Raw genomic sequence first — 26,833 nt, forward strand, 5'->3', positions numbered from 1 at the left:
GGGACTAGAAGCAGCTGAGATGTTCCAATAACAAGCTCAGGTAATTCTAAGCGCCTGGTAATGCTGCTGCCTCTTCAATGCTTTTTTGCGCTACCTATTATACCGAAGCACCCACCATCGCTGCCAGGCAACTACGCGCACCAAGCTGGCCATCGCATAAACGATGCTCCAGAAATCTCGATAACTACCCCCAATGGACTCGTCAAACAAACAATACAGCTACGATGAGATGTCCAACAAGGTCATACGATCCGATAGAAGGGGTCGTGAGGAGGTGAACACTAATCCATCCTCCCTTGTTGGCCAGATCTCTGTGAAAGATATGGGTACTCGAGTGGCCAGAGACTCTCCAAAAGATCAAACTGAAATTGCACAAGCATCCAAGACCAAAAGGGCCAATGCTGTGTCTTTCAACAACTACTCGTACTCAAGTACCTATGAGAACATCTCGTACCATCCCACGAATGAAGACACTGCCCATTTCTTCGACTTGATCATGACCCAAGTTCGCCACTTTTTACCAGACACCAGCCACGAAGTGATATTATCGGCTGCTGATACAATATTGGAGATTATCAAGGGTGACGGCGGGGTGCTGGAGAAAAAGACTGAAGTCTCGGACATATTGGATGCCAAGGTGTCAGACGTCCAGTTGAATGATTTGATTAATTTAGCCAACAGAATAACAGACTATGCGGTGGAAGAAATCGAAGAAGAAGATGGCGATGAAGGCGTTGCTGTAGTCTTTGACGAAAGTGAAGCAGAGGATATCCCGGAAGAGGATGACGAAGACGACCAAGACGAGCCACAAGAAGAAGAGGACGCAGAAGACGCTCCTCGGACCGAGACAGTGCTCCAGTCTACCACCACAACAAAGAAATCAAGCACTATACTTCCACTTCATGAAATAGATCTCTTTTATCTCCAAAGAAAACTCACCTCAATATTTGAGAACGAAGACCCAGCAAAAATCCAATCCATTCACAACGAGCTTAGCACTATTCTTGGAAATCGAGAATTCACATCTAGAGATGTAGAGAATGAGCTAATGGAATTAATGGATTATGATCACTTTGACTTTGTCAAACTATGCACTGAGAATAGATGGAGAATACATTTCAAGATTATGTGGTTGAAAGTTATGAACGATGAAAAGGCGAAGGAGAAAATTATACTAGACTTAGAAGGGATGGACCAACAATCTTTGGCTTCCGAGCTTAGCACTGGTATCGCTACGGGCCAAGAGAAAAAGAGAAAGCTATCTGATTCACTGGAACCTAAAGAGAAAAAGACCAAACCATCAATAAGAACTCCAAAGATCGTGGATCTCGAAGCAATAACCTTTGATCAAGGTTCCCACTTAATGGCTACCCGGAATGTCAAACTCCCGGAAGGCTCATATCAACAAACCAAGAAGTCATACGATACGATCCGTATTCCACCACCCGTATCACCACCGATCGGGGAAGGAGAATCATTGGTTCCTATCACTGACCTTCCTGAATGGGCAAGACAGGTATTTCCATCTTCAGAAACCTCGTCATTGAATCGTATTCAATCCAAGGTTTATCCATTAGCATTTGGCTCGGACGAGAACTTACTTCTTTGTGCTCCAACTGGTGCTGGTAAGACTAATGTTGCAATGTTGACTGTTCTTCGTGCTATTGAAAACTACAGAGACCCAATTTCTGGCAAAATCAATTTGAACCAGTTTAAAATCGTTTACATCGCCCCATTGAAAGCATTGGTTCAGGAACAAATGAGAGAATTCGAAAGAAGGTTGACTCCTACGTTTGGAATAGTGGTAAACGAATTGACTGGTGACTCTAGTCTTAGCAAGCAGCAAATCGATGAAACACAAATATTGGTTACCACTCCGGAAAAGTGGGATATCATAACTCGAAAATCTGCTGATTTATCATCCACAACTGCATTAACTAAGCTAATTATTATTGATGAAATCCATTTATTGCATGATGAAAGAGGCCCAGTCTTGGAGAGTATTGTGAGTAGAACTCACAGATACCAAGAAACCACAGGTGAAGCAATAAGATTGGTAGGACTTTCAGCAACATTGCCCAACTATCAGGATGTTGCTCAATTCCTCAGGGTAAAGAAAGGTCTCTTCTACTTTGACTCGTCGTACAGACCATGTCCTTTAGCTCAGCAATTCATTGGAATCAAAGAGAAGAAGGCGATTAAGAAATTAAATGCCATGAATGAAGCCTGTCACGAAAAGCTCATTGAGTGCATGAAAAATAATCACCAGTTGATTATCTTCGTACATTCCAGAAAGGACACCTTTAAAACTGCCAACTGGCTTAAAGAAAAATTGGAATCCAGCAGTGAGTCCGAATTGGTGTTGAAACCAGGATCAGGCTCGGCTGAGATTTTGAAACAAGAAGCTGAAGCTATGAAAAACCGAAATCTAAGGGACATTATACCTTCAGGGTTTGGTATCCACCATGCAGGTTTGGATAAAGAAGAAAGAAGTGTTGTTGAAGATCTATTTGCACAAGGGCATATTAAAGTCTTGGTCTCCACCGCCACTTTGGCTTGGGGTGTGAACTTGCCTGCTCATACTGTTGTAATTAAGGGAACTGAAACTTATTCGCCAGAGAAAGGTTCGTGGGTGCAGTTGTCTCCTCAGGATATTCTCCAAATGTTAGGAAGAGCTGGTAGACCTCGATACGATAAAAGTGGTGAAGGTATAATCATCACGTCTCATGACGAGTTGCAGTACTACCTTGCTATTCTAAACCAACAATTGCCTATCGAATCTCAATTTGTTAGCAAATTGGTAGATAACTTGAACGCAGAAGTTGTCTTGGGTACTGTCAGATCGCTTAAAGATGCCACTGAGTGGTTGGGGTACACGTATCTTTATATCCGAATGCTCAAATCCCCCGCCTTATACCATGTGGGTGCAGAATACGATGGTGACAAGACATTGGAGCTCAAGAGAACAGATTTGGTACACACTGCTTTAACTATTCTCGATAAGAATAAGCTAGTTGATTACAATAAGGACTCTGGCGAGGTAAGGTCTACCGAGTTAGGTAAGATCGCTTCCCACTACTATATCAATTATCCCACTATGAACATGTATAACTCCAAATTAAAACCATGGTTGACCGAGATCGAAATTCTCAAGATTTTTGCATCATCTGGTGAGTTTAAGTTCATTCCCGTTAGACAAGAGGAAAAGCTTGAGGTATCAAAATTACTCGAGAGATGCCCAATTCCAATCAAGGAAAGTCCAAACGACCCACTTGCCAAGGTTAATGTTCTCCTTCAGTCTTACATATCGAAACTATCCCTTGAAGGGTTTGCTTTGATGGCAGATATGATTTACATAACTCAGTCAGCTGGAAGATTGCTTAGAGGGATCTTTGAAATTGTGTTTAAGAAAGGCTGGTCTGCTCTTGCCAAAACTACTTTAAACTTGTGCAAAATGGTGGAAAAGAGGTTATGGTTGAGCTCCTCACCCTTCAGACAATTTGGTGATATGTGTCCAAGAGAGATTGTTCGAGTTACCGAAAGTTCTCATTTACCTTTTGTCAGTTATTTTAACTTGAATGCCTTGGAATTATCAGAAGCATTGAATTTAAAGGGTAGCAGCCAAGTGGCATATGATTTGATCCAGCAATTCCCCAAACTTGAGTTGAACTACTATTCCCAACCCATTACCTCGACTACCTTGAGAGTGCAAGTTGAGATTGTTCCGACTTGGAACTGGTCAAAGATTCATGGCAATTCGCAGTCTTTCTATGTGATTGTAGAAGATTGTGATGGGGACAAGATTTTGTACAATGACCATATCCAAATCAAGAAGGAGTATGCCAAGAAAGAACACTTTTTGGATTTTTCAATTGACATGTTGGATCCCCAACAGCCCAATTATTTCATTACATTTATTAGTGACAGATGGCTACATAGCGAATGGAAAATTCCATTGCAACTTACCAACTTGAAGTTTCCAAAGAAGGTATCGCATACGGAAGTTTTGGATTTGCAAAACGTTCCTACCACATCATTGCCCGATGAATTCAAGGATGTTTTCCAGTTTAACTATTTCAACAAATTTCAATCCCAAGCCTTCGCCAGTCTATTTAATTCTAACGAGAATGTCTTGATAGGTTTGGCAAAGGGAGGGGGCAAAACTGTTTGTGCCGAGTTGGCCATATTGAACCACTGGAACCAAAACAAAGGAAGAGTGGTATACATTAACCCTGTACAAGAAAAGGTGGATAGATTGACCAAAGTTTGGACTAAAAAGTTTAACAATTTTGAGAAAGAGGTGCAGAAGCTTACAGGAGATGTCACCAAGGATTTGGCCATTTTGAATTCTAGCCATTTGGTTCTCGCTACACCTCAACAATACCATCAGATCACCAAGAGATGGCGACAAAGAAAGGTCGTTAAGGCAGTTGAGTTACTTGTTTGTGATGATTTGCATATGTTGAGTAATCCCTCCTATGCCAACTATGAGGTGAGTATTTCTCGTATGAGATTGATCTCTTCTCAGTTCGGAACCGATTTGCGTATTGTGGCCCTATCTTCTCCACTATTCAACAGCAGAGATATTGGAGAATGGTTAGGCTGCTCCAAACATAACATATTCAACTTCGATCCTTCGAACAGATTCAACTATATTGATGAAATCAGATTATTATCTTCTGATAACCAGCAAACGTTCATGAATTGGGGGCTTAGAAATTGTTGGGACTTGATAAATCTGGCCGCAAGCTCATCCATTACCAGAACGTTAATTTTCCTCTCAACTAGAAAGCAATGCATAGATGTTGGCTCCAAGTTACTTCAACTTGCCAGTGGAAGTGCATCGTTTTTGAAAGTGGATGTTGAAGATTTACAGCCATATCTCGACCGCATAAGTGATCCAATACTTTCTGAGTTCTTGAACAGTGGTATTGCAATTTATCATCCAGGAATGAACTCGACCGACAAGTTGATTGTGGAAAAACTCTTTGAGAATGATCTTATTTCCATTTTATTATCAAGTAAAGAAACTTGTTTCTATTCTCCGTCTGCACCACGAGTAATTATCTTTGGAACAGAAGAATATGAGGGCAAAGAGCATAGGCTTGTTGATTACACAGTGAATGAAGTGATAGAAATGATCGGTTGTTGTGTCGATCCCATTTCCAATAAGGGGAAGGTGACTTTGTTGACTAACCAAAACAAATTGAAATTCTTTCAAGAATTTTTGGGCCAAGGCTTGCCGGTGGAAAGCTACTTGAACGCCTCTCTCCACGATCAATTTATCGATGAGATTAGTGCAAAGAACTTGAAATCTAACCAGGATTGTATTGATTGGATAACATACACTTATTTCTACAGAAGAATAAGAAACAATCCTAACTTCTACGATGTTAAGGATACTTCAGGCTTGGGGATTTCGGAATACCTTTCCGAATTAATTGAGAATACAATGAAGGATTTGAGTGAAGCAGAATTAGTGGATATAGAGGAAGATGAGGACGAGGAAGAGACCTTCTCCCCTACCAACGGAAGTCTTATTTCTTCTCATTATAATGTCCCTTATGCCAGTATGAACTCTCTTAATAAGTTGAACAACAGGACCAAGATTGGTGAACTTATCGAAACGTTGTGTTCGTCGTCTGAGTTTGAAGTGCTTAAGATCCGGGATAACGAACCACTATTGCTTAACAAGATCTACAACAAATTGCCAATCAAGTATTCTAATCCAAAGTTTGAAAGTCCGTACGTGAAAGCTTTCATACTCCTTCAAGCGCATATGTTAAGAATACCATTGTCTTTTGAGCTTCTGCAGGACAAGAAGATTGTGATAAAGACCTGTTTGAATCTTATTGCCGCTTGTGTGGATACATTGTCCAGTCAAGGTTATCTCAGCTCTATCCAAGTGATTGACTTGTCTCAAATGATAGTTCAAGCAGTATGGTTCAAGGACAGCCCCTTGAAGCAGATCCCAAATTTTGATCAAGCTATTTTACAAAGATGTAAGGAGCAGTCTATTGATACCGTTTATGACATTATGTCGTTGGAGGACGAAGATCGTGACAAGGTGTTGCAATTAAAGGATGACAAGTTGTACCAAGTTGCTGAATTTGTTAACAAGTATCCCAACATTGATATACACTACACTTTAGACTTGGATGAACCAATCGTGGCTGGAGAACCAAAGGAGATTACCATTGTGTTAGAGAGGGATGAAGAATTGGAAGATTTGAATGTGGTCGCCAAACATTACCCATTTACCAAAGAAGAAAACTGGTGGGTTATCATTGGTGATTCATCGACTAAGCAGCTCTATTCTATCAAGAAGACTGTTATCAAGGACGAGACTCAGGAATTGAAAATGTCGTTTACTATACCTAACGAAGGAGAGTTTAAGTTGGGTATTTGGTGTATGTGCGATTCATATATTGACGCTGATAAGGAAGTGGAGTTGAACGTGAAAGTAAGTCAATAAAAGAGTCGTGTTCTAAGCATGTAATATACTGTATAATTAATGCATTTGTACTATTTGAAGCGCCGATGAGTGAAATAACTCAGGTTAAATTCCATATATAATGTAAATGCTAATGAGAATATAAATAATTTACAACTGTAACTACTGATACTCAAATCATTCTCGAGTTCGAGACAGTCAATTTACTGACCAGTTTTGCAGAATTGTGATAATTTTAAATATAAATATCCATCAAAACATACCTGTAATACTAATGTAGTACTGTAGCCGTTTAAAGAAACCCCGTTGCATCTACAACTTTCTTATTACAGAATTGTATTAACTCCACTGGTAATTTTCTCTACAGTATAAAGGCCAAATTCACACAAAAACGGATTAGCTTTGTACTACATACTGGATCGAAAACTCAGTGCCCCCACCGGAGATTGCTGAGCTCTACAGACAAATCCTGGAATCTATTTCATTCGGTATCTTTTATTTATTATAGATATATACATCCAGTGAACCAAGTATCACAATGTATACCTTATTGATACTTTATTGATACTCTATTCAATGCTTAGTAGACCTTGTTCAAGAAAGTCTTGTTCTTGAAATCCCAAGAGTCATCAGAGATTCTTCCTCTCAAGACTGGGATTTCGGAGCCTGGAACGTAGACATCTTCGAACAAGATATCCATCTTAGCTTCTGGTGGAGAGTCAGCTTCGGCAGCAGCGACTTGTTCGTCAACGTACTTTCTGGCTTCCTTGTCGTAAGACTTGATTTCTTCTTCGGTAGCGATGTTCTTCTCCAACAAGAGAACCTTCAAACCGGCAATTGGATCGTTTCTGGATCTCATGTGTTGGACTTCTTCTCTGGTTCTGTAAGTGGTACCTGGGTCGGACATGGAGTGACCACCGTATCTGTAAGTTTCGTATTCCAAAACCAATGGACCGTTACCTTGGGCACACCAGTCCTTGGCGAACTTGGAGGCTTGGTAGGTAGCCAAAATGTCCATACCGTTGACCTTCAAACCTGGAATGTATTGACCTCTCTTGTAGTATTCAGTAAGAGCGGAGGATCTGGCAGCAGAAGTACCCATACCGTACTTGTTGTTTTCACAAGCAAAGATAGCTGGCAAGTTCCACAACTTGGCCATGTTGTAGGCTTCGAAGACTTGACCTTGGTTGGAGGCACCGTCACCGTACAAGGTGAAACAAGCGGCCTTTTGGCCCTTGTACTTGTGGGAGAAGGCTAAACCAGCACCCAATGGGACCTGGGCACCGACAATACCGTTACCACCGTAGAAGCCAGGAGCAAACATGTGCATGGAACCACCCTTACCGTAGGAAACACCGGATCTCTTACCCATCAATTCACCCAAAACTTCCTTGACAGAAGCACCTCTCATGAACGCGAAACCGTGACATCTGTAGGAGGTGATGACGGTGTCTTCTGGAGTGATGGCGTTTTCGATACCCACAGCAATGGCTTCTTGACCAACGGACAAGTGACAGAAACCACGGATCTTCTTGGCCTTGTACAAGGCGTCGGAGGCCATTTCCATTCTTCTGATGATGATCATGTCCTTGTACATCTTCAACAAGGTTTCCTTTTCGGTTTCGAAGGTCAATTCCGGGATCTCCAAGTTGTAGCCCTCGAACGAGCTTTCTGGTAAGGTGATGGAGACCAAGTCGGAGGAGCTGGAGGCCAACCCTCTGGTCGACATACGGCTAGCATTGGCCAATGGACGGATACTGCGAATCATCTTGGTGTATGAAGAAGAACAGTTTGGGTGTTGATAAACCTTTTCTCATCGGGGGGAAGCGTCCCGGAGGTAGTGCAGGGGATACGGGGGTGTAGTCCCGCGCACGCGCCCGGCCACGTGACCGGTAGATTGGCGGTTTTCATCCGCCTGCCACCGTCCGAAAACGGTCCCCAATAGTGCGCCGCACCACCCCCCACATAGGGGCGTTTGCACCCATCCACCACCATCACTATATATCTGGGGCGAAGTACCCCCCTGGATGTTCTGGCAGCCATGCTTCTGCCTGGATTCGTATTCAGCCGCGAGAAGAAGAGCTGGCGCCACAAATTCCGCTCGGCCAAGCGCCTGCCGCTTCCCGACCCTGTCGATCCGTTCACCGTTGTCTCCAGCTTCCCACTGCTCGAAACCTCACCCACCGAGTCGACTTTTTCTGCTAGCTCCACCTCATCGGGGTCTGCGGAGTGGTCGTCGCCACCATCGTTGTTTGGCACGCCCACCAGCTCCTCCACCCCCAACAGTGTCCCTGAGACGCCGCCCCGGAACGCCAGCTGGTCTGGCTCTTCGATCCTTCTGCCGCTGAGAATCAGGTCCTATCGCAAGTCGCTGTTTCCAGGCACGGGACTGCCCTCGTCGTCGCTTAAGGGCCCGGCTGTCAGGCCGTTCATTGTCTCTCACTCGCCACACACTCCCCGTGCCGCCAATGGTGCCAGCGCCAAGGCGACGGCTGTTGACAAGTGCTTCGTGTGCGAGGAGCTCCTTGTCAACAAGCTCGAGCTGGAGCCGCTTGTGCCCCTCCAGTGTGGTGACTACCTCCATTGGGAGTGTTTCAAGTTGGCAGTGCACCACCAGGTGCAAAAAATATCGCTGCGCGAAATCCCACACTCCCGCCACCATTTGATGACACATGCTTTTCCCCCGTGCCACGGCAGTGTGTGTGCTCTGCGTGGTACGGAGACTGACATCGCCCCCCGAGACTTAGGGGTGTGCGACGAGCTCTTTGCCCCATGTCTTGACGGAGCCACGGCGTTTCTCGACTCCGAGTCCGCTCTGGCGGTTGCAAATATGTCGGTTCCTGCACAGTGCCGCCCTCACCCTCCAGGGTGGGAGCCAGCTGCGAAAAAGCCGGTTGATTTTGATGAGGTGTCGGTGTTCACCACCACGACTCCAGTGATCCACAGTCCCAGGCCCAGCCAGAGAGTGGCTGTGCCCTCGTTTGCAGCCAGCAACTTGGATTTGGCCAGCTTGTCGATGGCGCTTAGCTCACGGTCTCCGTCGCCCACTCCCACCATCTCCACCTTGAACACCGTCACTGTCAAGATCGATGCCCACCGAGCCATCTCGATGGACTCGTTGAAAAGCCAGCTCGTCAGGCTATTGATCCAGAACTGCTCCTCGCTAAGCTTGAACACCTTGCTCTTGTTCGGGAACTTGCGACTCGTAGACCGTTTGCTCGCCAGTTTTGATGGTGCGAACTACCACCCCCAAATAGTTTACCTCTTCGACACCCACGCCGTGGCCTGGCACGAGGACACTTCTGAAGAGGCCATCTTGCTTGATATCAGGGACGGCCGTTTCACTACTCCCAGGGCCTCCATTCTCAAGGTGTCTACAAGGAACAACTGTGGTCGCTCCAACATTTGGCTACACTCGGAAACTGCGTCCATAATCGAAAAATGGGTAGTTGCGTGCTGTGATCAGTCCTTCACGTTTCCAGTGGAAATTATTACCTCCACAATCACGATAGACGAAGTCAAAGATGCAATCGCCTCTAATGGCTCCCACACTACAGCCAGCGTGTACTGCCCCACGCTCTCACCACAGATCGAATCCCCCACAGACTCTGGAAATGCGAGCGATTCTACAATTAACATTCCAAGGGTAACCACGGAAATAAAATCCAAAACTCCCGTTATTATCAGCGAGATATCCTATGAATCTGATTCCAGCATTGATACTGATTCCGATAATGAGTTCATCTCCCGAGTGCTTGACAACGTCAAGGATACAAATTTGTTGGTGAGCAAAACCAAAATCGATAATCTCTTTCGCAGCCATAGCGGCCACGAGGACGAGTCCGAAAACGATACGGATGTATACGAAAGCGACCAGGATTCAGACGCTGAAAAAATCGATGCATTAATGATAAAGGAGCCCGTCGCTAATTCTAAAAGAGAGGTGGAAACAGAATGGAATACGCTAATATCTAATATTGATGAAGCAATCACCACAATTCTTCACTAGTTCAAGTGGTGGTAAAACGATCGATTTCAGCCATGATACTAGAGGTCCACAACTCGCGCTCTTGCCTGGATCTTGCCATGAATACCATACTTTTCCCAGTGAAACCCAACCGTTTAATCATGGTAGATATCCCAGGATTCATTTCAAGATGGTTTTCATCATCGTTCTTTGAATTGGTTCCCTTGCTGTAATGCAACTGCTGCTCCTTAATTTGCCTTTTCTTGCCAAACCACAATGTGAAGCAACGAGTGTGCTCTTCCTCAGATGATTTCCAACCATCGGGATAAATTCTTGGAAGTGCTCTTCTTGACGGATTTCTGGGATCAACCTCTCTATGTTCCTGAAGTAAGTCTATACTTGTTGTAATGCCAGAATATAGGTAACATTCCGCTATTGGAATGGTAAAGTAATGTTCATACAATGGGTTCTTCTTCCATTGTCCTGACAATTTAGACCTTTGAAATACCGAGTATAAAACAAGGAATCCAGGACATAATACCACATAGTATTGATTGAAATTTGAATGCTTTTTCCCCTTTTCATACAAGTAACCACTCATGGTAACACTCCTGCTCATTGCCAAACTATTGATGTTATGAATCAACGGATCTGCTACTCCAAATTGATATTCGCTAGTTCCCAATTCTTGCTTGATGTTAGAGTCAATATACTCACTGATTCGTAAAGACTGTTGATTCCGTACCCTCACGGCCATTACTCTTTCTAAATCATCATATGTTTTGGAAATCCAATATTGCCTTAATTGAGAAATCCGCAATACCCATTCGTCCCGCACATTTCTGTTTGGTGCTTGAAGCCTCAATATGTTGCCATTGGACATTTCAATTTCAAATGCCGAATCCACAATATCTTCTTCATTGATGAGTTCTGCAGATGAATACCAATATAGACAAAAGACCATTCTTTGAGTTTTCGATATTTTATCAAGTGAGATTGACCTAATATCCGCAATCAAAGTCATGTCCAACATTGCCTCCGCCTTGACAACCTGTTGAGATCTTCTCTTGAATTCGGTCAAGGCAGCCTGGTCATATTTGTCAAAAGATTCATTCTTCAACCAGGTTATGTGTTCTTGAGCATCTAAAGGATATGGATTATACTCATGCACGCATTCAACATTTGAGTGATCTAAATTTGAATCCGTAGCAGGAGGAGCTCCTCTATAATACTTCGTGAAGAAAAGAATTTTGTCACATGAATAAAAGTACAGCATTTTGTGAAATGATCTCATGAATGATTTATCCCTACCGGAAGTATTTGTCATTCGGAAAAGAAAGCCTTCAATTGGGTAAGGCTCCTTCATAAGTTTTCCATCGAGATTGGCCAAGAAATAACCAGAATCCAAATTGCGAAGCTCCAACTGATAGCTGTTCTTCAAGATACTATAGTTCATTAAAAACACCTGGCTGTTGTTCATCACCCAATCAAGACTATCATATTGCTTGAAACAAAACCATGGCCATTCTAGTTGTTGTATCCATTTATCAAACTGCGGAATTCGATACGATTGAACTGCCTCAATGACTTTGGTTTTCAAATATTGCAATATAGGGCTCGAAGATACGCAGTATCCCTTCTCAAGTTCGCAAAGGGAAAGAAATGGCCTTGACTCAAATGCTTTCCTAATTTCTGAAAATGGAACCTCGACGTCTAATTTGAGTCCAAGGTCTGGAATGGAAACGTTATACTGGTAGCTGATTCTCTGGCCCAACTTGGTGATGAAGAACAAGGACCTTATGGCAACGATTTGGCTATGAGCTTTGAAAATATACACATAAACATTGTTATCTTTCGGGACCGTCAAACAGAACGACTTGTCCGAATCGCTGTAGAGGAAGGCTCCCACTTCGGGCGATAACGCAAAGCTAATATCTGGTTTTCTATTGTCGATGTTGTTGTGTAATTCGTAGAGCTCAATTGATAATGGATTAGTAGGATTACTGGTTCTTCTCAATACGCAGATATACTCGTTCCACTGGGAATAGATTCGTGAGTCACAAAACTCGTTCTCATTGAACGTAGACACTTTCTTAATATTGTGAAGCACTTTGGTCAATATGAGGAACTTGTCCAGACGCAAGATTTCACCCTCTTTATACTCTTTCAAGATATTTCGGTAAATTCGTTTTCTGATTCTTTTGGTGTCATGGGCGATATTTCTAGAAGCTGAGGCCAAGGAACGCAATCTCCTAGTGAAACGGTGGTGTTCTTTTTCTGCCCACGAAATGTCGGTGTTGGCTTGCTCGGCCAGTTCAGCCTTTTCCATGGGTTGGGGCATCTCGATGTTGATTTTGGACCTCCTGGTTCCCTCCAACTTGAACTTGACACCTGACTTTGATTGTGAATCGCTGGCCCTCGAGGCATGGGTTCTAGCACTGTGGAAGCTGTGAACACTGCGAGAGTGGGCTTGGTTGGGAACCATTAAATTCATGGACTCGCCAGTCAGGACCACAGAATCTCGGTCAGCACCAGGCACCGAGAGCTGGGATGGATGGATCAGTGGGCTGCGAGATGGCGAGAGGCCTAGAGCGCCATTGGGGGTCGAATTACCCGTGGAAACTGGCTCATTTGGCTGGTACGGTTTGGGCTCCAATTCGAATCTTTCTGGGTTCTCCAGGTCCAATGGACTGCTTTCAGCGGGATTTTGGTAGCATTGAGTCACCTGGACGTCAGTACCAGCGGTGTGAAGGTGCTGATCCACTCGCTGTTTCTCATCTGTAGTCCTCTGGATGATAGGAATCGGTTTGAAGGACGACTCCACGGTGCTGGCGCTAGTAATAGGTGTGGTCCGCACAGTGGCGTGCTCAGCGAGCAGGCCGTCGTCGCTGTCATCTTCGCTGTCGTGTTCCTGTTCCTCTAGCGCCCGCAACAACACTGCTGAGTTGAAGCGCTTTCTGTCGCCCTCAAAGATGTTGAACTCGCCCTCTGCACCCGAGTCCCGGCAGAGAACATCCTCGTTGCTGTCGAAGCGGGAAGTGGCACGTCGTATGCTGGTACCTATAAGGGTACTGGCAGAGCGGAAGTTCTTTTTGACCTGGCCTTTGGCGTGCTTGGTGATGGTGGTGAGCAAGTCAGGTCCACGGTCATCTCGCCAGATATCGGGAATTGAGCCTAGAAACACACACCTGGACGACTCCGAAACCACATGAGCCGTAGAGTAGGTGAGCCTGAATGCCGTGAACGAGTGTTTTGGGATGTGGAGCTCATCAGAAGGCATATCGCTACAGAAGAAGTTCGCGCACAAATCTGGATAGTTATAAATGGTGGGACCAGAAGTCTGAGAGAGGGTGTTTTCCATTGCAATAGGTATATAGTCATAGGTGCTAATTGTGGCCAGTTGATCGCCAACTAACAGGTCATATTTGGTATGTTTTCCATTCCAAAAGAAAAAGAGAGCAATCCACCAAGCTTCACTATTGTATGGATGGCCTGCTCATGCCTGGAATCTAGATGATGTCCTCGTCGTTGACGCCAATAGAGATTCCCTCCGGATTCATGTTCTCAGGAGGAGAAACGCTGGGGACAGCTTCCAAGGCGATGTAGCCCAAGCCCACGACGAATACGATCAAGCCAGCAATTATGCGGAAGGCACTGGCGCCGTTGATGCTGGCACCGATGAAGGTATAGACTGTGGTTAGTAAGGAGGGGGAAATCATGGATGGAAAAGGCTTGAAATATCAACCTCAGACGATGAATGCTTGAGAAATGTCTTTCCACCTATTGCTGCAATAAGTAGATGTAATATGCTTGAGAATATCCACTTCCGATCAGTATGGAATATCGTCAACTCAAATTGCCTATTAATTTAATCAGGACAATGATAACGAAATTTCTATCACGGGATTTGGTAGATGAAATACTGAATGAACATCTATCCACTGCATAACATCAATCAGTCGATGATACTCATCTGTATCCCTACTCTGCATTCAGTAGATAGACAATCTCAACGGACTTCTATCCACTTCCCACTGGTACCAGTACATAGACATCCCCAATGAACATCTACCTCAATGCATCCAATTCTTATTCCTCGTTAGATGGAAAATCATTAACACTTTCCAAGAATCTATCATCTTTTGTCTCCAAAACTTATCCAATTATACGTACAGACACCACGGCCAATGAACGAGAACAAGAACGACCCGTAGGCGTAGGCTTCAGCAGGAACCCGAAATTCTAAACGTTAGTATGGGAAGGATGCATAAATGCAGCCATGGCTGCAGATAAGTTATCGTCCAATTAACCATTTCATTGATTACTGGGGAGAACTCGTGACTGGGCCCATATTTGAGGTGGGAATAACAACTAGTATGGTACACTGTCATTGAGAACCCATTCTAGAGCCAGAGAAATCGTCCAATTCAACACCACGAAGTCGTAGACACAGTTTCAGCGTAATTTGGGATACATACCAAGAAGACCAATCACACTACCAAAGGCAATGAGGTAAAGCCCGATAACGAACTAGACGTTAGTATATTGTGACAGTTGTTGTAATTTCATCTGGTGTTTATTTCCTGGAATATATCAGTGACATCGGTGATAACCTTCCAGAATATCCTGAAGTAACAGTAATTGTTATTCACACTGGTATTCTACCGTTGATAACCGACGAGTAATGGTCTGAACGTACGGATTGACTAAACGTTAGTAAGCTCGTTTGACGAGAACCTCCCATGACTGAGCCATAAGTCGATGTGAATCCCAAATACGTACAATCCACTGAAGAGTTGCGATAATCCTGATAACACCTGAAGGTTAGTAGAGCTTATGGAAGTAATTGGGCCGTGTTGGGCCCGTTTTTGGAACTATACCGTTACGTACAGATAAGCCAGCCACTAAGAGGTTGGCGATTCTGAAGGCTCCATTGAGGTCCAGCCCGCTGACACTGTCGAGATTCATGATGAAGAGGAGTGGTGGTATCTGACAGTTTGCTCGCGGCTTATCGGTCACGAGGTAAATATCGCCAGACAACCGCCACACTATACTAAAGCACGAAAGGGATCGAAAGCACTACCAGAGTCACTACCACCTACACTACTACGGCTGACAGAACTGCCACACGTCCAGCTAGACACATTACCTACTCCATTATTCAATCGCACTTCAATAGCGCCCACCATCAAGCTGGTTATGTCCGACGGTCCTGAGTTCTCCAAGACTAACACTGCCACTTTCGGGCTCTCCAAGGACTTGGCTGTACCCATCCAGGTCAAAATTGGGTTCCTCCAGTCCACAAACGATGCCAGGGCCCAATTGGCGTCGCTATCAGACAAGTTCGATAACCCGCTGGTTTTCAAGAAACTATCCAACATCCACAAGAACTCCGATCTCTACTTGTCGGTAGCGGTCTACGACGGCACAAACAATAACCAGGTGTCAATTGCGCTCCAAACACCCTACAAGTCGCTTGTGGCCAACAAGCGGACCTGGAACACCCACCTCAAACTATCACATTTGTACAACCAGGTGGCCCTCGACTCGTACTTGAAGTTCACCTTGTACGAGATCACAGACACGAAACTGGTGGAGTTCGGAATTGGCTACTTGTCGTTGTTCAATAAGAAAACATCCTGCCTCAGGAAGGGTGCCCAGAAGATACCCATCTATCAACAAGACCCAACGGAGCACGTCGAGTACAACAACATCCCAGGCCTCACCAGCTTGGAGGAGCTCCTCATCAACTACGAGAATAGCGATTACCCCCATGTCTCGTGGCTAGACAAGCTTTCGTTGGCTAGAATAAAAAAGGAAATCGAGCTCAATACTGACCACGACTATTACTTGTATGTGGAGTTGCCCAATTTCGAATTACCGGTGGTGTATTCGGATATCATCTATAAAATCCCAGAAATCCCCTATAATAATGACAGTAATACCGACGATCCCTTCAATTCCAGCATAGTCATCAACTCGATCGATATACCGATGACTAAATTGACCTCTGCAGGGTCAAATCAAAACTCATCTATCACCCGGTCTGATGAACTCTATGCTAATGGTGCTCCCAAAGGCGTTACTCATGGTCTTAAAGTGTACGACCCTGATTTTAACTTTGCATTTATCAACAATCCCCAAAATACTACGGCCCTTTTGGATCCAATTGAGCTCAAGTACCATAAACTAGAGAGAAATATTAATAACAATTCTATTCTTGACAAAGAATTAAAGCCATCGCCTCAAATACGTGATGAATTGTTGAAGATTTTGACTAAACCCTCGAATATCGAATTGAATGACGTTGAAAAGAACTTGATCTGGAAGTTCAGATATTTTTTCAGTAAGAACAACTCCGTTGGAACTGGTGCTGGAAGTTCAGGAAGTGAAGCTGCTAAGGGCAATATTACGACTACCAAATCATTTTTCCCCAAATTTTTGAAATCAATAAATTGGAATAACGACTATGAATTGAGGCATGTTTTCGAAGAGATTATACCGAACTATTGGTCAGTAGATAAGCTTCAAATTGGTGATGCGTTGGAATTATTGAGCAGCTATTTTAATCCTTATACATTATGTCCCATCCCTATTGAACAAGGGACTCAAGATGCACAAGCTCCTAACGGCTCAAATTCTACGAAGAGTAGTAGAAAAACGGAAGACACTAAGGCTTACAAAGTCTTCAAATATGTCACCTACTTAAGAAAATTAGCTGTTGATCGACTCAAGCTTGCGAACAATGAGGAACTCTTGCTTTACTTACTTCAACTAGTACAAGCATTGAAATATGAGTCACTAATTTATGACCAGAAGTTTCCAGGGTCTGATGGTTCTGAGAATTTCCAAATCGTGAATGAGCTTAACAACGAGTTTGATGTTTTAAAGTCTCCTTTAGCGAAATTTTTGATTGAGAAGTCGGTCCAAAATGAGAAGTTGGGTAATTTCTTTTATTGGTACGTTAAAGTTGAGAATGAAGATCAACTTAGTCAAGGTCAAGTTCCGGCAAAATCTATCTATACTGCAGTTCTCAATAGATTTATTGAGAGTTTGAAAAAATATTCACATTCAAAGAAGTTGCCTTACTATAAGTATTTGAAAAGGCAAATTTGGTTCATCAAGAAGTTGACCAATTTAGTCGAGTTAATTAGAACCTCATTCAAAAAGAATGAGCCCACAGCAAAAAAGAAGGAATTTTTGAAGGAGTACTTGGCCAATTCTTCGAACGAATTATTAAAGTTCCCAGAGCCCTTTCCATTGCCTTTGGATCCATCTGTGATGATTTGTGGCTGTTATCCTGAAGAATCTTCTGTTTTCAAATCAAGTTTATCCCCGTTAAAAATTACCTTTAAAACGTTGATAAATAAGCACTCATCCTCTTCACAATTGTTTGGTAAGAGATATCCAAAACACGGGAAATATCCGCTTATGTTTAAAATTGGAGATGATTTAAGGCAAGATCAACTTGTTATTCAAATTATCAATTTAATGGACCAGTTGTTGAAGAATGAGAATCTTGATTTGAAATTGACTCCGTACAAAATTTTAGCCACAAGCCCTGTTGCTGGGCTCATTCAATTTGTACCAAATGAGACTTTGGATTCTATTCTTGCAAGAACTTATCCAGAAGTTGGAGACGCTGGTGGACAGTCTTCTGGGATATTGAATTTTATGAAGGTTCATGAAGCAGAGGCAGAAAATAGAAACGATGAAGAGAATTCAAGCGATATTCAAGCAAGGAGTGTTATCCAAGGGCTTGGTGATAGTGAAGGAAGTCTGAGTATCGCAAACAGCAGACAAAGTCATCATCCGATTATTTCTTCTGATCTTGGTGTGTCCAATGTACTCATGGATAACTATGTAAAGTCATGTGCTGGATATTGTGTTATCACTTATCTCTTGGGTGTTGGTGATCGTCATCTTGATAATCTTTTATTATCTCCAAACGGGAAGTTTTGGCATGCTGATTTTGGTTATATTTTGGGTAGGGATCCCAAACCGTTCCCGCCATTGATGAAGCTTCCCATTCAAGTCGTTGATGGAATGGGTGGTCTTACACATGAGAATTTTAATATTTTCAAAAGTTATTGCTTCATAACATACACCACATTAAGAAAGAACAGCAATTTGATTTTGAATTTATTTCAATTGATGTTGGATGCAAACATTCCTGATATTAAAATAGATCCTGTTCGTGCAATTGAAAAGGTTCAGGAGAAATTCTGCTTAGAAATGACAGAGGAAGAAGCAATTTTGCATTTCCAAAACTTAATCAATGACAGTGTGAATGCATTTTTACCGGTGGTCATTGATAGATTACATAGTTTAGCACAATATTGGAGGGCTTAGCCAGGTGCTACATCTCCAGATTGTCACTCCTAATAGATGTAAGCTGGTAGATATAGCAATTTACACTGCAACGTTGCCAATTTATGGACAGTTTAGCTATCGATGTACTATAATTAATACCTAGATAACAATCACCACTCACCAGTTTATGATCTACACTTACCAGCTGGTAGTATTGGTGTCACTCAGTCGTTCTTCTTGGGCTCATTCCCCTTGAGCCTGTCTCTGACCGACCTTATAGCAAAGGTAAAGAGGGCCGAGATGAGACCAAACGGAGGAAACAAATCCAATGCTGTGAAGATGATTCCTGGGTGGATTTCTTTGGCGACTTCGTCAATGGACTGCTTCAATCTCTTCAAGTCTTTGCTGTTATCGATGACCAAATCGGCCCGGTGGTTTCTAACTGCATTGGACATTTGACTGTCAATTCTCTTCTGCACATCTTCAGCACTCAATTCGGGGTTTCTCAGTTGCAACCTTTGTTTCTGGATGTCGTCAGCACAAGTGACGGTGACTGTCAACCCACAGATCTTGTCTAACCCACTCTCGAAGAGCAAAGGCACGTCAAGGATCACCAAGCTCTGGGCCGTCACGTACGCATGGAATATTTGCCACACGATCTCCTTCTTGACGGCAGGGTGTACGATGGAATTGAGCTTGTTCAACCTCTCTCTGTTGCCGAATACCGCTGCCCCCAAAGCACCACGATTAAGCGAGAAGTCGTTGGGGTTGACGAGGTCTTCCACCTCGTCTTTAAATGCCTTAACTACCTCTTCGTACGCCCTCTTGCCAGGGTACACCACTTCTTTGGCGATCAAGTCGGCATCAACGATGGTGTAATTGTGCCTTTCGTGTAGCGTCTTGGACACTGTAGACTTGCCAGTGGCGATTCCTCCCGTAAGACCTACAATAAGCATGGCTAGTGTGACGGTGACTTTCCGAGTGGTTTCAGAAATGGCTGTAAATCGATCCCAGTTGAGGTTAGGGACTGCATATGGCGCGACGATACTTGATTGATTCTTACTGCCAAACCAACCACCCCAATCCACTCCTACAACAGCATGAGCAGGGCGTACGTGCTAGGAGCGGGCTCCATGGGATGCCTCGTGGCGCATGAGCTAAACCAGGCATTTTCCAGGCAGATGCAGCCCACACTACTCTTACGGAACAAAAACCGAGTGGAAGAGTTCAACAAGGCGAACTCCCAGATCACCGTCTTCAAGCAAAACGGACTCAACGTGACATCTTCCAAGTCCACGCTTACGGCTCTCTACCAGCCTCCAGAAGATACCATCGACAACTTGATCATAGCCACCAAAACATACCAGACAGAACGGGCGTTGGCTCCGTACGTACCTCATCTCAAGCCCACCTCCAACGTTTTGATACTTCAGAACGGCATGGGCATGGCCAGCCACTTGACCAACCGTTTTTGGCCCACAGAGGCATCCAGGCCCCAGATTTTCCAAGCCATTAGCACCCATGGTGCCTACAAGACCTCTCCCTACAACATCCACCACGCAGGCCAGGGCAAGCTATCGATATCGTACATACCCAAGAAGATAGAACCTCCCAGCCATGATCTCGCCCAGCTTCCAGAATTGGTCCAGTTTTTGGTAGATACAAAGCCACTAAATGCATCCTATTTGAATCCACAATCCTTCATCTTGGTTCAAATGGAGAAGTTGGTGGTCAACAGTTGCATTAATCCCATGAGCGCCATCATGGACTGTTTCAACGGGGACTTATTGTATGGCACCAAGGTGATCCCAATCATGAAAAGAGTCATCCAGGAGGCAATCCAAGTATTCTTTGCTGAATACAAAATCCTCGAGCAAATCCCTGAGGCTCGCAGCTTTTTGCAAGAGGAGAGATTGCTCAACCAGGTATTGAAGGTTTGCCAAGATACTCGAGCCAACAGCTCTTCGATGAGGGAAGACGTGCGGGCATTGAACCAAACTGAAATCGATTGGATGAATGGCTACATAGGAAAGTTGGGTTACAAGCATGATATTCCATGTCCCACGAATAAGATGCTTGTGGGAATGGTCAAGAATAAGTTGAGTATAAGTAAAGGTGTGGAGAGATCAGCTGCCGATATCGTGCTCGATTACAAATAGTCGTGGTTCGTTTTTTTGCACACATGTTAGTTTCTTCGGGTTAGCACAAGACTGGTTAAACCAGTATCATAGCGATTCTCGGTGGTATTGAATTCGCTAGAGTATAGCTGTATGTATAAAGTTAAAAGGATCATTCATAGATGGTTGTATGAGCAGAACCTAGTTCAGTGAAAATAAATTAATTCTATTAAAGGAGAGTATAGTCATTACTGGCCAGCTGGTTCTATATGTACATTGCTTGTTCAGTTTACTTCTGATTCTGGTTATTCTTCACCGTGTGTTCATTCCTTAGTTTTCGATAGTGATAAATCTCATAGATTGGCGATTTAAGTGATGGAAAGTACCTCTATTATCCCACTCTGCTGTTGTCTGCTGTAGTGGTCTCTGTCGAGTCACCTTGTGTCTATGTTTCTCTTTCCTCATGTCAGTAATTCTAATTTCTCTAATTCTGTCCTTGCAATCAACTTCATGTCTCTGTACAAAATTCCGATCACTCGCTTGCGCTCCTTGGTGAATTCGTCAATGTCGTCGTTGTACTCCAACTTCATCTTTTGGTCGCAATCATAAACCACCTTTTCAAGAATCTTCTTCAACAAGGTATTGGAGTTTTTCTGGTAAACCAGGCCGTCCATATTGCCATTTAGAAGCCCATTTAGCCTTCGCGATTCGCCTGGTGTTTGCTCTTGCAAAACGGCAAGCACCACTTCTGTTCTGAACGATATGCCTGAGTTTGCATTGAGGGTGTACTCTCCATAATAGTTTTGGTCCTTGAGATAATCCACCTGCTTGGGCTTCAACAAGGGAAGAATGATGTGAGTAATGTCCAAATCGTTCCAAGTATTATCTGAAGGAAGAACGAACCCATACTCACATAACAAAAACGTGTTGGAGTGAGGCCCATAGCTCAAGAATAACTGGTCGCCTGCTGCGTACTTGGAGGTGGTGGACACCTGGAATCCGATACTGTTAATCTTCAACGTACACTGGTCGTCGCAAGCGTGATTAAGAAAATCCACGTATGGAGCCATTGTGAAGTTGTCGTGGTTGTCTTTGCTTTGAGGCAACTCCATGTAGAGGCAACGGGAGTTGACACACATCCAGGCCCATAAGAAGCGTTCTTGTGGCAAATATTGGTGGATCTCTTCGCTGGAAAGGCCCTGGGTAGAAAGCAACTGATGTACCACGTCCACATCGTGCACGAAACGGCTCCATACTTTTTCAGCATGGGCCTGGGTGGCTCGTGGCAATAAGCTCCAGAGATGTTCCCACTGGGGTGCCTTGGTGACCCGCCACACCAACGGAGTCAATCTGAGATCATCGAGATCGGGAAGCATGTCCCAGAACGGCTTCCAAAACGAGTCAGAGCCTCGTTGGGTCTCAAAGGTAATGTACAAGGAGAGGAGCTGGAATGAGGTCAACTCCAAGAGCTGGTCCAAGCTCAAGCTGGCGTACACTGCTGTGTACTTATCAGACACCGTCTTGTAGGGCACGAAGATGCTCAGGTAACATGGGTTGGTGAGCTTGATGGAATGGTTGTGTCTGGTTATATGACGGATGACGGTAGTGGAGTTGAGCAAGAAAGACGGTGGGATCCGAAAGAGAAGCTCCGACTTATTGATGGCAGTGGAGGAGTAAATGGACCTACCAAAGTCTTGCACGTCCTTGACAGTGATCTTAGGCGAGATGTACGAGTGTGACGACGGGTTGGAGGTCTCGTCAGAGGTGTTCTTGATCCATTGGAGGAGGTTCTCGAGCTTGGAGGTGAACATGGAGACAATTACTGACTTTGATTCATCTCGCGCAGTCAGTATTAAAATACCCTTTTGATTCGCATAGTAGCGAATACTCATTAGGATAAAAATGCCCGTGGGTAGAAGGATTACCAGTATGAAGTTGTGATGGACTTTGAGAGAGTTCAATTGTTGGTAAATGGTTTGTTTAGTGACTGTTAGAAATTGGTCATGAATTAGTTGCACTTTACCTTGAATAAGTGAATATTTGAGACACAGATATATTATAAGTATACCTATAATTCGATTGACTTCTTATTTAGAGGTAGGGTGGTATACTTGTACGCTTCAGTTTTTTTATTGGAATTGAATTCTACATGTATAAAGAAAGAGAATAAATTTGTTAACAAAAATCCCCCTACAATATTCCCTGGACTTAACAGACAGAGAGCAGTTGGTATTGTATAGATAGAAGAAATTACTCTAAGGAATAGAATTGAACCAAATGGGCACACAGTGTGAAATCGACAGAAGTGAATTATGAAGACGCAGTATCACAATAAGTGTTCAGAATTCTCATTGCACAGTCCAAACAGTCTGATATGGTTATATTCTTCTAGATAAAGCGGATAGACTTGTCGCTTTGTTGGTAACGTCGACTTACTGGGGCATCATGGCGACACATACTGGCGAAACGTAAGCTGTAAGTCATATATATGTGTATGGTGGGGGCAGTGGATGGCTGGAAACTTGTTAATGGCTTGGAAACGTAGGTGCAAAACTATGAATGAATGTGAAGGGTCCTTTTCGAAGTGTTCTAAAACATGTTCAAAGTCAAGGCACTGGCTACCGATTTGGAATCAACGGCGTTCTTGAACTCCTCGAAGCTCAATCGCCCATCGCCGTCATGGTCGGCCTCCCGTATCGTTTTGTCGACGATCTGCTGCAACTCCTCTTCTTTCAAATTCTTGCCCACCATCATCTTCATCACGATGAACAACTCACCGTTGCCGATGTACCCATCGCGGTCGATATCGTACACCTTGAACGCAAACTTTAACTTGTCCAACTTTGAGGTCTTACCACTGAATGCAGACAACCCTGTGATGAACTCCTGGAAGTCGATGGTACCGCTGCCATCCTCATCGAAGACGTCCATTAGCCTTGTAGCCAATGGGTTGGAGGAGATGCCTGGAATCGCCAAAAACTCGTTCTTGTCGATGGTGCCGCTGCCGTCCTTGTCGAGTTTCATGAACCGCTTTCTCAAGCGGTCGATCTCGTCACGGTCGAAATTGGTGCCTTCCATGAGGCTGTCGAGAAGCTGTGAAGAAGCGTTACCCATTGTATTGATGATAAAGCAAGGCTGGTGGACTGGTACGAGCTGGCGCTGTTTGGAGGTGATAATCAAGCTATGGTTTTCAACTAGAAGCCAGGGCTGTGTGCAACTGGAGGGAGATCTATGTGCCTAATTCGACTGTCTATGCAGTCTGGTCAATATTAAGGCTGGAATAAGTGACGGTCGGAATGCGAGAAATCGTAAGCTGAGCCCGTAATTAGCGACTGAAGGTGTTGTATGCTGCCACTATCCAGATGTCTCACTGACGATAAGTTGAGGTGGCCCAGAACCCTCACATGACACACATCACATGTTGCTTCTGCTACGCGCCACCTGACTCCCATCACATGACGCTCCTCCCACGCGCCACTTCCTAACTGTCCGCGACGCTCCCCAATACACCACTACAACAACCTCAGCGTCTAGGCTTGTTTCATGGCTAGAACCCTCCCCCAGTACAGAAACACATCGAGAACTGGCCCCAAGGAATGAACATCAACCTCGACACCGCGAAGGACACCCTTTGCAAGAACATCCTCATCTACGGCTACTGCAAGTACGAGAACAAAGGATGCGTTTTCAGCCATAACACCAAGGCAGCTGCCGGAGCTGTGGGCGCTGGAGGCAGCCAGGGAGCTGCCAATGGCAATTCTGGTGGTACTGGTAGTGTTGCTGGTCCTGGAAAGAGTGCCAATGGTCCTGGCCCTGCTCCAGCATCAGGGTTTGATGCTAAGCGTAAGTTCAACTTCAACACACCTTCGTTCCAGCCTAGCGTGCAAAACGTCACCAACAAGTTCGCTGCATTGTCTCCACGAGTCAACGACATCCCCGTGTTCGTGCCTGGAGGGTCGGCCCCGCCATCTACAGGGTCTAGTGGCGTGGCAAACTCCTCGGGATTGAGTGCTCCAACCTCTCGAGGCGCCGACTCGGCCGACCAGACAGATGCTCCCGCCAAAAAGTTCAACGTTTCCACGCCGATATTCATGCCCTCTAATATATACGGGTCTGAATTTCCAGCTGGTTCTGAGACGAATAACTCCATCGCTCCCCCTACAAGCAACGGTGGCAGCAACAACCCCTACTTCCCGGGCAACTCGATGGTGCCTGGCGGCACCATGACGCCAGGCGCCTCCGAGGTATTCTACCAGCAGCAGGCAGCCACCTACCCCTTGCAATATCACCTATACGCCCCAGCTCCACCTCCAAGACTCACATTTCCATTACCACCTCACGAAACTAATGCGAACTTAATGTTTATTCCTAATGATTTAAGAGAAAGTCTCCAGAAGAAGAACGAAGCCACATTGCAGACCATCCCCAGATCCAACTTGCCGGACCATGTCAATACATACCATTCGTTGGTCCCCATAGATAAAACATATGAGCCCAACTCCGAAGTCTGGGGTATTCCCACTTCCCTATACAAGGTGTTCTCAAACGTTGATGGCAATGCGTATGCAATTAGGAAAATTGACCTCACATTCCCGATCATCAACGAATTGCCGTTTAGAACAATAAGGAAATGGAAAACCGTCAAAAATTCCAACGTCGTTCAAGTACAAGAAGCATTCACTACCATGGCATTTGGAGCATCAAAGTTGATCATTGCGTATGATTATTATCCAAACTCCAACACCCTTGTCGAGCATCACAGAAGAATCGGAACCCGGACCGAACCCATCACTGAAGACATCATGTGGAACTATACCATCCAATTGGTCAATGCTTTGGTGGCTATCCACGAAAAGGGTTTGGCGGCCAGGTCGTCATTATCCTTGTCCAAGATCATTGTAACAAATAAGAACCGTGTAAGATTATCCAGTTGTGGAATCAGTGATATCATCGATTTCGAAAAGGACGAAGAAGAAATTGGGCGTTTGGGAGGACAGGGATTCATCAACAAATTACAAAGAGAAGATGTGCACCGCCTAGGACGGGTTTTGATGGAGTTGAGTGCAATGACCATATCGCCAAACTTAAGAAACACCGACAAGCTGAGCTTGCTCGGATTGTTACGAACTGCCTCCACCTTGAACTTCAGCAGTGAGTACATCGAGATGTTGACCAAGTTGAACGAGGATTCCGAACATTTCGATTTGGTTCAATTCCGCCAAATATACTTGAGCTCGCGTGCGTTCAAGCTTTTGAATGAATTGCAGAATTCCAATGACTATATTGAATCACAACTAGGAAGCGAGCTTGAGAACGCTCGCTTGTTCCGGTTAATGGCCAAATTGAATTTCATCATTGATAGACCCCAAGCCAAGGACTGGAACGAGAACGGCAACAAATACGTTCTCAAGCTCTTCAGAGACTATGTTTTCTTCCAGTACGATGAGTTTGGCAAGCCTATAACCGACTTATCGCGGGTTTTGGTGAGCTTAAACAAGTTGGACGCCGGTATAGACGAAAAGATCTTGTTGGTTAGCAGAGATGAAAAGAGCTGCATTATGGTGAGTTATAAGGAAGTGCGGGACATGGTGGACTCGATATTTAGGACTCTTACGAGGGATAGATAGTAATACACTTTAACAAAGATATATGTAGAAAGGTCTGACCAGCAAAAGGGGCCAGGTAGTGGTAGGTGGTGAATAGCTACAATTTGCCGAGATGAATTCCAATAAAGAGCAATAAGAGCCGGTTTATGGAGACCTTCTGGAATTTATCATTTAACTCAAAGAAGAGATAATCAGAGTACTCGATTGTTGCGTTGGGCTGAGGAACGAGATTTTATGAACAGGGTAGATTGCAGATCTCCCTACGGAGTACCACAAATAATGGCTCCTAGTTCAGTTCGAATTGGTGGTCCAGATCTGGTGATACTCTATCAAATGCCGTTTGGTAACTCGACCTCGAAATGAATGCCATCCTGTA

General features: G+C 44.3%; 11 protein-coding genes across 11 annotated transcripts; 5 read left to right on the plus strand and 6 right to left on the minus strand.

Moving 5' to 3' along the window:
• Window positions 1–57: 57 nt before the first annotated feature.
• Window positions 58–6,540, plus strand: CANTADRAFT_25042 (ATP-dependent RNA helicase). Its single transcript, XM_020207305.1, has one exon. The coding sequence runs from the start codon at window positions 194–196 to the stop codon at window positions 6,473–6,475; it is 6,282 nt and encodes a 2,093-aa protein (XP_020065658.1). The 5' UTR covers window positions 58–193; the 3' UTR covers window positions 6,476–6,540.
• A 494-nt stretch (window positions 6,541–7,034) lies between these two features.
• Window positions 7,035–8,222, minus strand: PDA1 (pyruvate dehydrogenase (acetyl-transferring) subunit E1 alpha; the record flags this gene model as incomplete). Its single annotated transcript, XM_020209310.1, has 1 exon — window positions 7,035–8,222. The coding sequence occupies one exon, from the start codon at window positions 8,220–8,222 to the stop codon at window positions 7,035–7,037; it is 1,188 nt and encodes a 395-aa protein (XP_020065659.1).
• A 273-nt stretch (window positions 8,223–8,495) lies between these two features.
• On the plus strand, window positions 8,496–10,463 carry CST5 (Cst5p; the record flags this gene model as incomplete). The annotated part of the gene is made up of 1 exon (XM_020206520.1): window positions 8,496–10,463. One exon carries the CDS (start codon window positions 8,496–8,498, stop codon window positions 10,461–10,463), a length of 1,968 nt encoding a protein of 655 aa, XP_020065660.1.
• A 1-nt stretch (window position 10,464) lies between these two features.
• On the minus strand, window positions 10,465–13,701 carry CANTADRAFT_47732 (uncharacterized protein; the record flags this gene model as incomplete). Its single annotated transcript, XM_020209496.1, has 2 exons — window positions 10,465–12,798; window positions 13,435–13,701. The coding sequence occupies 2 exons, from the start codon at window positions 13,699–13,701 to the stop codon at window positions 10,465–10,467; spliced, it is 2,601 nt and encodes an 866-aa protein (XP_020065661.1).
• Window positions 13,702–13,930: 229 nt separating this feature from the next.
• CANTADRAFT_47819 (uncharacterized protein) lies at window positions 13,931–15,389 on the minus strand (the record flags this gene model as incomplete). The annotated part of the gene is made up of 5 exons (XM_020209509.1): window positions 13,931–14,112; window positions 14,595–14,663; window positions 14,900–14,951; window positions 15,200–15,238; window positions 15,312–15,389. The coding sequence occupies 5 exons, from the start codon at window positions 15,387–15,389 to the stop codon at window positions 13,931–13,933; spliced, it is 420 nt and encodes a 139-aa protein (XP_020065662.1).
• Window positions 15,390–15,620: 231 nt separating this feature from the next.
• VPS34 (phosphatidylinositol 3-kinase) lies at window positions 15,621–18,773 on the plus strand (the record flags this gene model as incomplete). The annotated part of the gene is made up of 1 exon (XM_020209440.1): window positions 15,621–18,773. The coding sequence occupies one exon, from the start codon at window positions 15,621–15,623 to the stop codon at window positions 18,771–18,773; it is 3,153 nt and encodes a 1,050-aa protein (XP_020065663.1).
• Window positions 18,774–18,958: 185 nt separating this feature from the next.
• Window positions 18,959–19,690, minus strand: CANTADRAFT_48429 (putative dephospho-CoA kinase; the record flags this gene model as incomplete). Its single annotated transcript, XM_020209581.1, has 1 exon — window positions 18,959–19,690. The coding sequence occupies one exon, from the start codon at window positions 19,688–19,690 to the stop codon at window positions 18,959–18,961; it is 732 nt and encodes a 243-aa protein (XP_020065664.1).
• Window positions 19,691–19,834: 144 nt separating this feature from the next.
• On the plus strand, window positions 19,835–20,893 carry CANTADRAFT_47184 (2-dehydropantoate 2-reductase; the record flags this gene model as incomplete). The annotated part of the gene is made up of 1 exon (XM_020209436.1): window positions 19,835–20,893. The coding sequence occupies one exon, from the start codon at window positions 19,835–19,837 to the stop codon at window positions 20,891–20,893; it is 1,059 nt and encodes a 352-aa protein (XP_020065665.1).
• A 419-nt stretch (window positions 20,894–21,312) lies between these two features.
• Window positions 21,313–22,743, minus strand: CANTADRAFT_20128 (protein-lysine N-methyltransferase; the record flags this gene model as incomplete). The annotated part of the gene is made up of 1 exon (XM_020206521.1): window positions 21,313–22,743. One exon carries the CDS (start codon window positions 22,741–22,743, stop codon window positions 21,313–21,315), a length of 1,431 nt encoding a protein of 476 aa, XP_020065666.1.
• A 293-nt stretch (window positions 22,744–23,036) lies between these two features.
• On the minus strand, window positions 23,037–24,209 carry CNB1 (calcineurin regulatory subunit B). Its single transcript, XM_020207307.1, has one exon. The coding sequence runs from the start codon at window positions 23,963–23,965 to the stop codon at window positions 23,441–23,443; it is 525 nt and encodes a 174-aa protein (XP_020065667.1). The 5' UTR covers window positions 23,966–24,209; the 3' UTR covers window positions 23,037–23,440.
• Window positions 24,210–24,447: 238 nt separating this feature from the next.
• On the plus strand, window positions 24,448–26,478 carry PAN3 (Pan3p; the record flags this gene model as incomplete). Its single annotated transcript, XM_020209346.1, has 2 exons — window positions 24,448–24,616; window positions 24,680–26,478. 2 exons carry the CDS (start codon window positions 24,448–24,450, stop codon window positions 26,476–26,478), a joined length of 1,968 nt encoding a protein of 655 aa, XP_020065668.1.
• Window positions 26,479–26,833: the final 355 nt, after the last annotated feature.

Source organism: Suhomyces tanzawaensis (assembly GCF_001661415.1).
Source record: "Suhomyces tanzawaensis NRRL Y-17324 unplaced genomic scaffold CANTAscaffold_2, whole genome shotgun sequence".
Taxonomy (NCBI): domain Eukaryota; kingdom Fungi; phylum Ascomycota; class Pichiomycetes; order Serinales; family Debaryomycetaceae; genus Suhomyces; species Suhomyces tanzawaensis.